Genomic DNA, 14,876 nt, shown 5'->3' with positions numbered 1-14,876 from the left:
GAGGCTGAAGGCCGTCTATGAGTATCTCTAAACCAAGTGAGAGTATAACAAACCTATTTCAAAAGTGAGGAGGTAAAGATTATTTTCTGAATATTGTCTAAACTGTCTATGAGTGTCCTCGCTTTTGAATTAACCTTCCCAACCGGTTCAGAGGCAATATTGGGTGACTCAAAAGTGATAGATCAAAACATAAGTTGAATTATTGAATATAATAAATTGTAAAAATTTATTATAAAAATATAACTTCCAAAGCGCAATTAAAAATTATATATAAAGGGGGAGGGGTTTATGTTAGAATTTTCCCCTCCACAAACTTCCCGTACCACATGTCAAATATTTTCAGTATAAATACGTTAGAAACTTGTAATATATATAGATATTATCCTAACCAGATTAGAACATCTTCCTAAGCTATTTACAGCTGATGTACACTGTGACCAAGGCAACAGAGACTGCTCAACAAAAGGGTTATAGACACATCATATTAGATGGTGATGCCATGGCTATGCAACTGATAAAAGGGCTGCAGAAGTGATGATTGATCTCTCAAATTAGGAAAATTGCAGCATTACACAGTTCAAACAATCCCTCATTATTCATTAAGCCGTTTGATTGTCTACTTCAATCATCTCCCACATATCTGTAATAAAGAATATTAAAACATGCGGTTCTCAAACAATGAATTTTCTTTACTTATAATATTGTAGTTCATTACAAATGCAATACCATATACAGCACCTTTAACAAATTCAAACATTGGAAAATAAAATAAAGTTGAATAACCACAGATAATGGAGATACATGGCAATCAAATGAAAGAATGTTGGCATGCCATGCCAAGCTGTCCTTAACTACAATATGTGATCATTACAGTGTCCAGTGACACTATGAGAAGATAGGGGGGAAACCAACCAAAAAGGAAAGGGGAAAAATCAATCTTTTTAAATCATCATATGATCAATCTTGAATACTAATCGCAACTACATTCATCAAGAAGGCAGAAGGCAAAAAGCTAGACATGGCAATCCAGAAATCATATTCCAACGAAACAACAAATTTTTGGCAGAATCAAAGATCAAAATGAATGACGGATTGCTAGTTGAATGGAGATGAAGCACATAATAACTTGTTTAAATCCCCTAACACTTAGAATAGACCAACTTTCTTCTTCTTCAGGTCTTGCTTCCACTTTGGTAATTTATAGAATGCTTCCTTTTCCATACCGAATACTGTCTGGAACTCATTATCCGCCAAATAAGCCTGAGAAATTGAAGAGTGAGAATATGGATATGTTCAGGCAAAATAGATAAGAATCAACTTAAAACATCGATGGCAGAACAAACCTCTCTCCGTTTGAGATCAATTCCGGTTGCAGCATTACCAGTTATGGCTTTCAGTTGCTCATAACTATATGCACTTTGAGTGCTTCCACTCCCATTCTCGTCCTGCGGTATCTTTTGATTTGGTTCTGAATCATCCCCATTGGTTTGGGATGCTACACCAGTCTCCTTGGCTTCAGCAACCAATTGAGAATCCTCAGCTTCAGAAGGGTCTGCCTCACTCTGTGCTTCAGCTGTACAATATCAAGGCATCAAGACAGTTTCAGAATTATATGAAGAAATGGGGTCAAATTCAATTAAAGAAGCTGCCGGGAGATTTAGCAAATTCTTGTGGATCAGCCTAAAGCAATGGTTCCTGTTTCTTAGATATCATACAGTTCAAAGTACAATGGGTTTCTTACAAAGTGGGCTGGATACAGCAGGAGTGCTGCTAGTGGATTTTATAGGAGATCCATCGTGCGATTGCTTCTTCTTTTCAGCAGTAAGAACCGACGAAAGAGCAGCTACAGCTGCTGCCCTTTGAGAACCCTGACCACTGCTTGAAGGCTTTGGAGCTGATGTTTTGCTTGCTGATGATGGATTGAATGCAGATGACAAAGCAGCTAAAGCTGAAGCTCTTTGTGTAGGTCCGCCATTATTTCCATTGGATCGAGCCTGGGCCTGCAACAATTACACATATCAAATCCTTAACTCATAAGCAATGTAATTAATGCCTTGAACTCACAAAATAAAAGCACACAGAAGTTCAGCCACAATCACTATAGAACGAAAACAAATAATACAATAGAACGTATCAAGGAAAAGCAAAGAGAAACAACAATAAACTGCATGCAATAAAATACAAATAAACCAGGTAAAGTTAAAACATACATGATAGATGAAAGAAAGCAGCACTAATATTCAAACCAATTGAAAAAGGGGGAAATAAATGCATCATCAATCTGAAATTATCTGGAAAAAGAGATGGGGAAAATAAAACTAAATTTCCAAAAATAGAATACACAACAGGGGAATTTAAGGATTAAAACCAAAAAATAAATCTAACTCATCATTCTCCTCTTTCAAAAAGATCCCTTTTCTTTTTTTGCCTTTGGAATCCTTCTTTGATAGCAAGCATAGATGCTAAACATCAATCTTAGGATGCATAAAGCGAGGAGGTAAGGATTATTTTCCTACACAACTAAACATCTTGCTTAGGAGGCAAGGTTAATCAAATGCCTTAACTTTCTTTCTGGTTCCTGACAGTAAATGGTAAAATTATTTTCCTAAGTTCCTGATAATATGGAGGGTATGAAGTTCAGCATTCTGTGATGTGCCAAATTTCAACACTAATGCATTAGCATATGCAAAATAAGGAAACTGGAATTATATAAGCCTTTGGGCCATACAGCGAGGAATACAATTTTGGACAGGGAAAAAATGTAGGCAAAATAAGCAAAACCAAAAATACATTGCAGCAAAAGATATTTGTCATAACTCGTAAGATAGGAAAAACTGTGTTACAAGTACATGGGATGACTAAAAATGGTTCACTTTGTGCACTGAAAACCTAATGTCAGAACTGCTTCTAGCAGCAGGTACAAAAGCATGTCAAAGGAGAAAGGGTTGGAAAAATGGGGGCAGTTAGGGGCAACACAATTGTGATAACATTCGATAAAAATTACCACTTGTACAGTAGGTGATATCTCTAAGTAAATGAAATTTTACATGTATTCTTAGAAGGCATTTATCTCCAGTTTTATAAGACCCCTTCCAAACCTTCTGGGAACTTCGTCAGGTGGCTTGTCAGAAATGTTAGCAACTCACACTAAACCACCAATGCAAAGAACTAAATATAGGATCTAACTGACGTCGTTTCAAAATTTGAAAGAAAGATTCATAAAACGCATGTTTTTCCCAGACTGCAGCAGCTAATAGTATAACTGTTCCCCACTATAACTAGATGGAATTAACAATTCAACTTACTAAACAGTAGGAAAAAAACAGAGAAGAGTTCAGAAAAAGTTAAGCAGCATATGCAATTGAAACTATATATACATGTATTTTTGTGTGTGTGTGTATATAAAGAGAGAGAGAGGCTAAGATATGCAGATTATTACCGAAGAGGTTGATTTGGAAGATGGATTGAATGCAGAAGATAAGGCAGCTAAAGCTGAAGCCCTTTGAGTGGGACCCCCTTGGTTTCCGTTGGACTTGACCTGTCTCAGCAGCATGGAATCCATCAGTTAAGGAACTAGTTAGTAAACATAATTGTTCAGAGCGAAAGAGAGAGCAAGAGATCATCATCTACAAATTAGATATACTATCACTGTTCTTAATTTACCAATAGAAATTGTTACCCTCCAAGAAGAATACAACAAGGTCAGGATCAAAGGTTCCAACACAGGGGCAACCACTACTAAAGTTCTTTGTCATCAAGTATAATGAGATGATCGCATAAATTCATCTGTAAATTTTGTTTTACACGTCACCCAAGACACATCCTCTTTCTCTATTTAACACTTAAAGAACAATATGGTAAATACAAAAATGGTTCTAGATGTCCACAATGGATAAACAACTAAAACAAGTTTTTAACACTTAAAGAAGCCAGAATAAGATACAACAGGAAGCCAAAAAGAACCCCTATTGAACAACAGCAAAAGATGTAATGTTATATCGCAATATTATCCAAGCTCTCCATCCATCAAAATTTCATACATTGATAATAAGTTATTTTCCATGCAAGGAGCCATGAAAGTTAAATCCTATTAGATTTTTTTTTATGATCAAAATTATTGGTACAGACAGAAACTTCATGTATATAGCTTTTTTTACATTTCAAGATAATTAAAGAAAGAATTTACCTCAACAGCATGGCTAGCTCCAAAAAGCAATGCCACCTTTTTCTGGAACGAGTTTCCTTGCACCTGCATCAAACATAAATATTGAATGGTTACAGTTGAATGCAACATCATGAAAGGACGAATCTGTCAGTCAAAAATCTATTAACCCTTATAAACAAAAAAGGGGAGTCATTAATTTCAGTGACTACAGAACTAATAGAGCTGTTTTTCCTCTGGGTACACCATGCGTAACCTCAACAGTGTAATGCTGATATTATTCAAAATACAAGATCTCATCAGTATGATCTTAAATTTCAAATTTTGGAAGAATCCAATGGTAGTTTATTAAAACACAGTGCTCTATGCTAATCTATTCCATCTCTGGTCCATAAAATATCAATTCATCATTATAACGCCTATCCTGCTTTTCCATCATCAGGGCTCTCTCACTGCAATTTAAAGTTTAAAAGTCTTATGCTTTGACTTCTCATCTCTTGAACCTCAAATTATGTTCTTAAATGGTCACTTAGGGCCAGTTCTGCATTGCTTTTCAAAAGCACTTCTGGCTCCAAAAGCACTTTTGGAAGAAAAGCTGTGCAGAACAAGCTGCTTTTGGCTGAAATTTTTAGCTTTTCAGAAGTGCTTTTCAAAAGCACTTCTGAAACGGAGAAGTTAAAATTTTTAGCTTTTCCTCTCCCAAAAGCACTTTTAGTGCTTAATTACTTTTTCACCCCTTCAATAATAGAGTACTTCTCTTTTTTTTTCTTGGTACTTAATTACAAATGTGTTAAAATCATTAATTAAAAATAAAAAAATATTTTTTAAAATACTAATTACAAATATTTAATAGTTATATTTAAATATTTAAAATATAGTTTATATACTCTAATTAAATTTTATAAATAATTAATATTTATTGCTTAAAAATATTTAAAATTTATATTTTATATATTAAAATATTAACAAGAAATTATAATATATTTTTTTATATTCTTACTAAAATATAATAATATTAACTAATTTAAATATTATTTAAATGTATATTTGTTACTTGATAATAACATGTCTAAAATGGACATTTTATTTCTCAAAAGCACTTTTTGACAGCAATGCTAAACACTCAAATTTTAAACCAAATTTTTCAAAAGCACTTCTCAAAAGCACTTTTTAAAAGCATTGCCAAACTAGCCCTTAATCTTATGCATGCTCTCCATCCAACTATTCAAACATTTCCACATTACAAAAATATGCGCAGTGGTTGAAACCATATGGATCGAATAGTCTCGATATTCTCCCATTTTGAATAGACAAGCTTCATGAAGATAAAAATGATTTAAAAATAACTGAAAGTGACAGTAACTCAAAGACAAAGTATAAATTCAGTCAAGGACGCATACAGTAGCTCGGGTGGAATCCCATGAAAAGAATGTTGTGAAGAAGCAGGGTTCATTTCCTTCAGAAACTTTATAAAGTGGAACATTTGGGGACAAACCATCTAGAGATGCAGCCAAGCCTATGTATTTCTGCAAAAAACTTCTAAAATGAATATTGAGCATATTGAAAAGATAAAAGGATGAAGGAATCAATATTTTATTTATACCTGGCCAATTTCAAAAACATTTTGCTTTTCTTTGGTGTCTACAGATTGACCAACCCAAACAAACACTTCAGCATGTGTGTCAAGTATCAAAATATCTTCTGTCAAGAGATCGTCCTGAGAGAAATTGTAAACTTCCTCAATCTGCACAACAAAATGGAAACTTACATATCGAAGACATTTGGATACCTGTAGAAACAAGTTTCAATTACATTAACAGAAAAACTCACCTCAAACTTTCCTGAGGCATCCATGTGGAGAAAGATAAAATCAAGGAAAGAAAGTTAGAATGGTAATAAGCTTCATTAACAACTCAGGCAGGAGTGAGATATCTTAGAGCACAAATTTGAAAACAAAGTAATGACATTCATGACTAAGAACCACCTTTATTAAAAGAGAAAGTGAACAAGTGGGGATCCCTGACAGTCTCTGTAGATGCTTTTTTGCTGGTATAACTTTGTTTTCCTCCAAGTGCAGACCAGAACGCATTGCTCTCTGTTCCTTCTTTAGCATATTTAAGAACAACTCCAGGCTGAGGGCAAAAGAAGATGAATGGATGATAGACTAACATGGATGGAGTTGCTTGAAAGAAATAGAAAGTGCTATCATTGACTTCTATTGTTGAGCAAAAACCATGTAAAAGCCTTCTTGAAATATAAACTATACAAGAGACAAAATACAGCCAACTAAATGTTTATTTTCAGTATATTTTATCTAGCCCCACAATGTATTCAGGAGGAATTCAAAGGGGGGAAAAATTGCAAATACCTAAACAAACTGCATCTCAAAATGCAGAAAATAGGCATAATCAGCTGAAGAATGTGATCAAATACTCAAAAAATACTGTAAACATTATAATAATTAAATCTTAACATTTTATTAGTACAGGCAATACCAAACATTCTTTTTATTTCAGTTGTATTGATTAGCTGGTCAACTCAACTTGTTGGAACTCAGATGCTTGACTATAACTATATAAAATCATTACCAGGTTTCCCAAGAAAATAATGTGCTTTTATCTTGTCACAACAAAGCCCAAAAGTCGAACTATCTATGAGTGTACCTTCAAAAACTCAGCAACTTTTGCAGCTAATTGCTGCTGTTCATAAGTGCTTTGATTTCCATGCCAAGTAAAAATTGAGGATCCAGATTGCAAGAGGAAGCACTCAGTTGAGTTCAATGATGTTGCCACCTAAACAAAAGTTTTACAAAAATAAGGGTATTGCTGTTAGGTTACAAAAGGAATGGATAATGATACTGCAGACATCATAACAAAAAAATGCAGGAACAGTCATAAAAAAGAAGTGGATGTCACCTAAATTAGCTTACATCTAACAACTAGTAAAATAATGGGGAGATAATGAATACTTCAACTAATGCAATACAGTGACTAGTTTGGTTTCATTAGGCCAGTCTCGAGTTTGGGTTTTTTTCAAGTTCAGAGTTTTCAAGCTCAAGCTTTTTCAGTTTCAGGTTTCTTCCAGTTCGGGCATTTTTAGGTTCGAGTTTTAGACTTTTGATCAAATCGGGTATGAACAGGTTGGGGTTGCCTTTTTCGGGACAGATTTTTGGGTTCGGGCTTATTTTGCCCCCTCTAAAAAAATAACCAACTAATACATACCGCATCAACTTGCAATGTTTTATTATTGTGTACAGCTGTTCCTGAAATCTGAATTAGAGCAACACTCTCTGCAGTATAGGTTTCATCTGTCAAGCCTTTGTCTGCTATACTCTTCTTGTAGCCAGTGCTTAAACCACCCTAGATAGGAATCAATCATAGGAAATTAGATGATACCCTCCAAATCTAAACCAAAGACTCTCAAGCAATTGGTAATGAGATTTTAAAACATTGAGTCAAATTGAATACCTTAAGGACAACCATGGGTTGGAATAGTGCAATGAACTGGGATGGCTCTTTACCTTCAAACACTCGACCCTGCAAGAAACATCTATTAGAAACACAAGCATTAGAATCATTATATTCAGGCAAAGCTAATATAATACCTGAATAGGCCTCCCCTTGAGTGAGTTACACATTGTATTAGCCAACCGAGCAGCCATCTTTTGGTCCTCCTGAGTTAAGAAATATGTCTACTTTCAGAAAAAAAAAATCCAGTGGTACATTAAGTTCACATGTAACTATCTAAGCATATCTATCTTCCATACAAAGAACATGAGGAACGTGAAAAGTAATTACAGAACTGATAAAAGAAAACAAGCCAAAAGAAAGACATTTGACCCATTAAATGAGCAAGAAACCAATTCACCAAACAAAGAAAAGTACAGTACAAATAATTTGCTAAAATTTTCAAAATCGACAATGAGAATAAATCTGGAACTTGTTGCAAAGAAATTGAAAATGTAAAAATTATATTTCAAAAACAAAAAAGTGTCATAAGCAGAGATACACATGATGGTTAATGTAACATCATAATGGGAGAACATATAACAGCTATCAAGATCCTTTTTTGTTTTCAATTTCATAGCAAAGATTTTAGGTTTTGCTTTTTCCTTCAAATGTTTATGTTCAAGGTACCATTCTTAAGTTTTAATTTGACAAATAAATCTTAATCCCAGCTACTGATTACTCTACTTTGTTGAAACCTCTCCCTAGCATTTATACCCATTCCAGATGCATCCAGATTAGGAGTCTCTAAACAGATATATGTTTCCAGCAGCAATTATTGCAATCAGAATTAGCACAGGTTTCCTAAGTTTTATAGATTTTTATATTTTACCAAATATTGTTAGTCCTTCATGATTTAAACTCCAGTGCTAAAGAACAGTTATATGTATAATTATATACACATATTCTTGTGTGCATTCACCATTCTGATCTTAAAATTAAGAATCTGATAGGTGCAATGGAAATTCTACCCTCCCAACGATAGTGCAATTCAAAGTGCTTTAAGATTGAAAAGGGGCAAAAACTAATGATACCTATGAATGCCAAGATAGAGTTAGCTTGATGAAAAGGAAATGTATTGGCAGCTTAGCAATCCAAATTAGGTGGTGATCCAACTTTACAATGTGTACCAAATTAGGAAGGTAACATAGAAATTCCATATCAATGGTAGGCATTCATATTGGAAGCATATATAGATCATTTTAGTAATGACAAGCAGCTCATATTGGCAGCGCTGTAGTCCATATTATTTAACATCAAACTCCACTGTTTCACATTGCTCTATGGGCATAAGTTCTATCAGGAACAACGGGCATATTTTTTAAATTATTTCATACCCAACTAAGAATAATGTAAATTACCTCAATGCTATCCTTTCCAATCCAACAGCATAGAAAGTAATCTTCTTTCCTCTCACCCGAGTGGTAGGTATAAAGAACAATGTAGCAGTCTCCACTATAGAATTTACCAACATCCTCTTTTTGCAATGGTGTCTTGGCACTGCCATTGATGCACCAGACCTGAAAAACAAGCAACACTGCATTTGAGTCAAGAGTTTGTATCTGTCAAGTCAAATGGCAAAACCCAAGCGGACTATTAACTCGACCTCCATCTTTCCACTGCCTTCGAGCAAAGGAGGAACTTCTTCAATTACAGGAGCACTTTTAGTCATCCCCTTGATACCAACTCCTTGTTGCTTAAGCAAGGCTACCAGTAGAAAGAACACCATTCAACAATATTAACCACAAAATATAATAGTGTATTTTACAGCTTATTAGTGATCCGTACCAGCTACTTTTCCTCTTCCCTCCTCACCACCAGGTGTGGTGGACCCTGCCGGCCAAGAATCAAAGTTGGCCTTGAATGAATTAGTTTCATATCCTTGGATGACACGGGTAATGCGTGTTGCTTTTGGTCGTTGCTGGCTGCCAACAAAGTCCTGGAGATAAAAAGGTCCAGAATTAGAATTCATATTCTTGAAATACATGAAGAAATCAAAACCATTCCTCAAGCTCTACCTCAGCAGCTTGACTGGCAGCTTTTCTGTCCTCTACTTGTGTCACCCGTCCAACCCAAACAAAAACCTCAGCACCACAGTCTAGTAGATAGCATTTGTTGTTCTCCAAGAGGCCTTTTGATAGTTCCCCTTCTACAACCTTCACCTCACCACCAGTTATGCTACAGGAGCCAATAAATCCAAATTAGCAATTGATAAGACATATAGCTTTAAAACCAATAGTAACAAAAATAGTATTGACTCAAAAAGATTTCAATCAGGACTGCCTACTTACTTAGAATTGCCCCAAAATAGTGGATCTACCTTAAAACAAACATCTAAAAAGATAATTCAGTTCACCTATTTTATACATGATAATGGTGACCAAAAAAGTACTCTTAAAGCTGCCTGGCAGAACTCTAAATAAGCATAATGAGTTATCTATGTTCTCTCCAGAGAAATTGCCTATACCAAGGAAGGCTTTCTAAGGCCCACTCCAAATATCCTTTTCTCCTTTTCCTTTTTGAAAAAAGAAAAAAGGAAATCAACACAAGGGAGTATGAAATAAATAAAGCTAACCTTAAACTATAAGGCTGCCTCATGACTTCATCCTAATAACAATATTCTTGATAACACGTTAAAAAACTTGATTTCAGATTTCTTGCAGCATAAAAATAATCAAAATTCCATAACATATGAGAAACATCAGACATTGAACAAATTGGATGAACTAAAATGAATGGGCTTGGAGGTTGAAATGATAGGTAAAAGTTTCCATAACTCCATTAATTAAGACTAGGATTAATATTAGTCACATTAGAACAGCTAGACTTTAAGAACTGTTATCCTGAAGGAAATAAATTAAATGCAATATGGAAATATGTGGAAACTTAAGCATTTCGATTTGCATAAAAACAGCATTTGATGCATGCTTGCAAAGAGAAACATAAAGTACCTGTACAGTTTAGCAGGATAAGTCTCAGGAATAAGATCATCTTCATTGTGAACCTTCTTTCCTATTGGAGCAAAACCACCAAAGAGGACCCAAAACTCACCAGAGTCGGACTCTGTGTCCAATTTTCCATCATCTGGCAGGGTGATTACATTAATCCATATATAAGTAAATATTCAAATGGTACAGTGGAGTAAAATAAACAAACTTTTCAGGCAATTCAATCAGTCCTCATAGATTACTAGAAGAACAGGAAAAACAGCATCATTGATACTGTAAATGCATGCACCCTTACCAACAATTGCAACATCACATGTCCCGTCATGATACTTTTCCTTTAAAAACTGAATAACTTCTAATGCCTTTGCTCTTTCTTGAATATTAGAGTTTGCACCATTGAACTGATAAATCTTATTCTGAGTGTCTAGGATAAATACATCATCGTGATTCAGTGAAGATCGAGCAAAAGGAACCTGAAGAGAATAACACAAAATGATATTTAGCTGATCCTCAGCAGTCTCATATTAAATAGTTTATAATTAGCAAATAGTAATTTTCTTTCTTGCTTCTTTCTATCCATACTCATCAAACATATGTAAAGAGCACCATATACCTGCTTCAATCTGACGACCCGTTTTCCTCTGCAGACATATAACCGTTTCTCAAACTCTTCTTCTTCTGGCTTTTTAAATCCTGTAGCAATACCACCTTCCAATGGTATAATGCAAGGTTTAAAATATGACAAAAATTTGTCAGATTCATGGCCTTGAAGTTCCCTGTGCTGCACAGCACGCCCTCCTAGTACTGCATCAAGCTCAATAGTTTTGATAGCAGCCGTTCCAGCCTCATCCTGCATGTGAAAAATGATCTCAAACAATGTCTTAATTTATTTTAAGGCACATATAAATCCTGAACAAATTAATACTAGTAAAAGTAGATGCACACCTGAGTAGTATCTTTACCAATCCAGAAGTGTATATCATATAGATATGAACCACCCTTGCTAGGTGTTGTCTACAAAGAGAACATATTAAAAACAAAATGATTGAGACGTTAAAAAAAGCAGTGATTCACCTTGAATGATTTATCTTGTCCCAGAAAAAGGTTAATGAATGTTCTGCCAATGTGCATCCATACAAGATACAGCAAGCAAGAGAGAAATAGAGTGTTCACCTGTAAGACAATATAAGAATCCCCCATGTAGAATTTTCCATAGTCGGCCTTTGGCAATGGAACTGGCTGAAAATTCTCAATACGCCAGATTTCAGTCCCACTATAAGATGTCAAGTGCAACAGCCTTTGCATAGAAAAACTATCGGGATATATATGGAACATAAGCACACATCTTAAAACAAGCAAAAAGCTTGACTATTTTTGTTTTCATGGCAATGTTGGAAAAATAGATTATTCTTGTTTCTCTTATCAAAAGTTAAATACACACACATATATACACTCTTATATAAAAGAAAAGGTCAAAAAAATGTCAAGTCCATAAATTCACAACTTATTATATGCCCTTCATTTTAAGGATACGGTTTTTGACCCACTCCTTGAAATGCAGGATCTAGAACTTTTGCAGGGCTAGACATTTCTCGGAGTTCTTCCTTATTGATGTTTTGCCAAGCAAATATATAATAGGTCAACTCGAGAATCCAACCTTCACCAGTGTGGAAGTTGCCCAAAACTTACTGGAGAAATACAGGTATTAGATCATGCAAGGAAAAATTAAGTTACAGTACAAAATAAATTCTAAAGAAAATATTAAAAAAGAAAAAAAAATCAATGCTTACGATAATTTAAGCTGTCTAAAATTATGTTCCTAATTCACAGTGCACTATATAAGCAGAAAATAAGATATAACAGTGTAATAATCAGGACGAAAGCAAAACTCAATTTTGCTTTTTATAACAGCACCAATCAAAAAGAAGTCACAACTTTCACAATTTTCAGCAACAAGCCCATGTTGCAACACCTGTACTGTTAAGAAATTTGCGGAAGTCTTTATATGTCCTAGCATGCAACCCAGCTGACTTAAGATGTATTGCTTCCAACTAAAATACTTGTAAATAACATTAACAATCTTAGTCGCTGAACCCTTTCTTCTCCATGACCTTCTTTCAAGGTGAGCTTGATAACCAACTTCCCATTAAAAACAAGAAACTACCGTCTATTTCAATACACGGAAATTTGAACAATGAAGCCCAATCATCATTTCATAAGAAGTTCGGAAACCAACCATCACAAAAGCATGCATTTGGTTGTGAGAATGATTATCTTCTTAAAAGAATCCTTGAACACTTAGACAGCTGATTAGCATAAAAACTTCTCCCCTCTCTACATTAATGCATGGAATTTGATCCACACGGTAAGGAAACTTCCCCCAGGATTAATACCCTAAGAACTTATATCTTCCTTTCAAAATCAAATCTACCTGTCCACTCAAAATGCCCCATGGATTAATTAGGCTACTACAGTAATTACATTTTTAGTACCTAAAGACAGTTATCCACGTCAAGAGTAACACTTGCCTGATCCTGGTCGCAAAATTAGTGGTAAAAGATATAATAAGAGTGAAGCCTTCCATAAAGTTAATATTTTATTACGTATTTTATATTCAGCACCACTATATGAAGGACTAGGAGCAACTTTTCAGCTAATATAAACATGAACAATTTGTCCTGTCCATGCATCACTCATTGCCAAATTCAGCACATCAAGATAAAGTTCACATAATAAACTGGGGATCACCAACCAGCATTCTTCCTCTAACTAAAAATAGTCATATTTCCATATAGACACAGATTTGCCAACTTCACATGATACTGAAATTAATAAGAGAAACGGCCATTCTTTAAACCAATCATCCATCATTTTGATTATATTATAACAAAAGACCACTTATCACACACACACACACAAAGTTCCAAACACATGCTTTCAATTGTTTCACGCTCTTAGGAGAATACCCTAATCAGTCTTGTTCGAATCTTGTCATCCGTAGAAAAATCAAAATCAACAATTAACACAAATAATCAGAAGATTGCAAGGCAGCAAAGAATTTTTAGCATTAGTGCCATTGATAAGCAATCCAAGCAGCGATTAACATAATCAATCACGGGACCGGAAAGCAAGAAAAAACAGAATAAGACGAACTCAACAACCATTCAGAAAATTTGCTCAGAGCTAAGATCTTTTAAGCTCTAATGCTTAGTTACCAATAACAAATTAAATCATTCCTATAGCCCCTGCCATAAAACTAAATTCTTAAATTCCCTTGCACTTAAAATAGGAGAATAAAGATTTAACAAGCAGATAGAACCATCATGATCTAGCAGCTTAAAGATAAAATAGAAATTCGAGAACAATCTAAAAAAATGACATTCGCATCAGGCAATTAGATCAAAACAAGAATTAAGGAAAAAAAATAAACAAAACCCATTAAAACTAACAAAATCAAGCATACCCAGATCAACAAACATGAAATCAAACACGAAAAAATGGAGATCCAAACGAGTTATAACCCAAAAAACTGATCAAATCAAGTAAAACAATAACAAAAAAAAGAAGTTACCTTGAAAGAGAGATCTCTCCCTATTTGAGTTGGAACAAGGGAAGGGTAAGCAGAGTTGGCAAGTAAATACTAAAGTAAAAGGGAAGGGAAGATATATTGAGCAAGAAAAAAAGTGAATTATTGCAATGGTATTGTCATGTGTTGGGTGAGTGTTTCTCTCTCCAACTTTATCTATTCATTATTTTTCAGTCTTTTTCGAGATTTGCAAATTCAGAGACTGAGAAATATGAATGTAAGGAATTATGATGATTGAAAGCCGAAAGAAAAAAGAAGAAGCCGATAGAGCAGAGGACAGAGAGAGAAATATATATAATCTTTGTTGGCTTTGTTTTGTATATCCAAGGAAAAGAAATGAAAAGAAAAGATTTGAAAAAGGAAAAAAAATATATATTTGAGACTTAATTTTGGGCAAACAAAAATCGTTCCTTTGTAAAAATATCCTGTCACCATGCCATTGCTTACATAGATTTTTCTTTTCTTTTCTTTTTCCAGTCAAGGATAATTTGGAAATACGATATATTATTTCGTTTTATTTTCACCATAATTTAGATAAATATATTGGTAATTATCTTTTTTAAACATATTTCTTTTTATTAAATATGCGATTTATATCTATTATGGGCAAAACAAAAATAATAATAATAATAATTTTCGGATTAGGATAAAGATTATTATATTATAATTTTTAG

At 34.3% G+C, this 14,876-nt stretch overlaps 1 protein-coding gene across 1 annotated transcript; it reads right to left on the bottom strand.

Annotated features, from left to right (window-relative positions):
• Window positions 1-668: 668 nt before the first annotated feature.
• On the bottom strand, window positions 669-14,606 carry LOC108466962 (villin-3-like). Its single transcript, XM_017767365.2, has 24 exons — window positions 14,188-14,606; window positions 12,150-12,304; window positions 11,790-11,889; window positions 11,562-11,630; window positions 11,230-11,466; window positions 10,912-11,089; window positions 10,620-10,752; window positions 9,687-9,846; window positions 9,457-9,607; window positions 9,275-9,375; window positions 9,030-9,188; window positions 7,767-7,835; window positions 7,630-7,698; window positions 7,384-7,521; window positions 6,826-6,954; window positions 6,147-6,294; window positions 5,993-6,003; window positions 5,766-5,906; window positions 5,563-5,688; window positions 4,187-4,249; window positions 3,440-3,538; window positions 1,742-2,000; window positions 1,344-1,573; window positions 669-1,260 (listed from the first exon to the last, which is right to left on the bottom strand). The coding sequence occupies exons 2-24, from the start codon at window positions 12,203-12,205 to the stop codon at window positions 1,147-1,149; spliced, it is 2,940 nt and encodes a 979-aa protein (XP_017622854.1). The 5' UTR covers window positions 12,206-12,304; window positions 14,188-14,606; the 3' UTR covers window positions 669-1,146.
• Window positions 14,607-14,876: the final 270 nt, after the last annotated feature.

Source organism: Gossypium arboreum, chromosome 2 (assembly GCF_025698485.1).
Source record: "Gossypium arboreum isolate Shixiya-1 chromosome 2, ASM2569848v2, whole genome shotgun sequence".
NCBI classification, from domain to species: Eukaryota; Viridiplantae; Streptophyta; class Magnoliopsida; order Malvales; family Malvaceae; genus Gossypium; species Gossypium arboreum.
The sequence above is the reverse complement of the archived record's forward strand: the minus strand, read 5'-3'. Positions and strand labels throughout refer to the sequence as shown.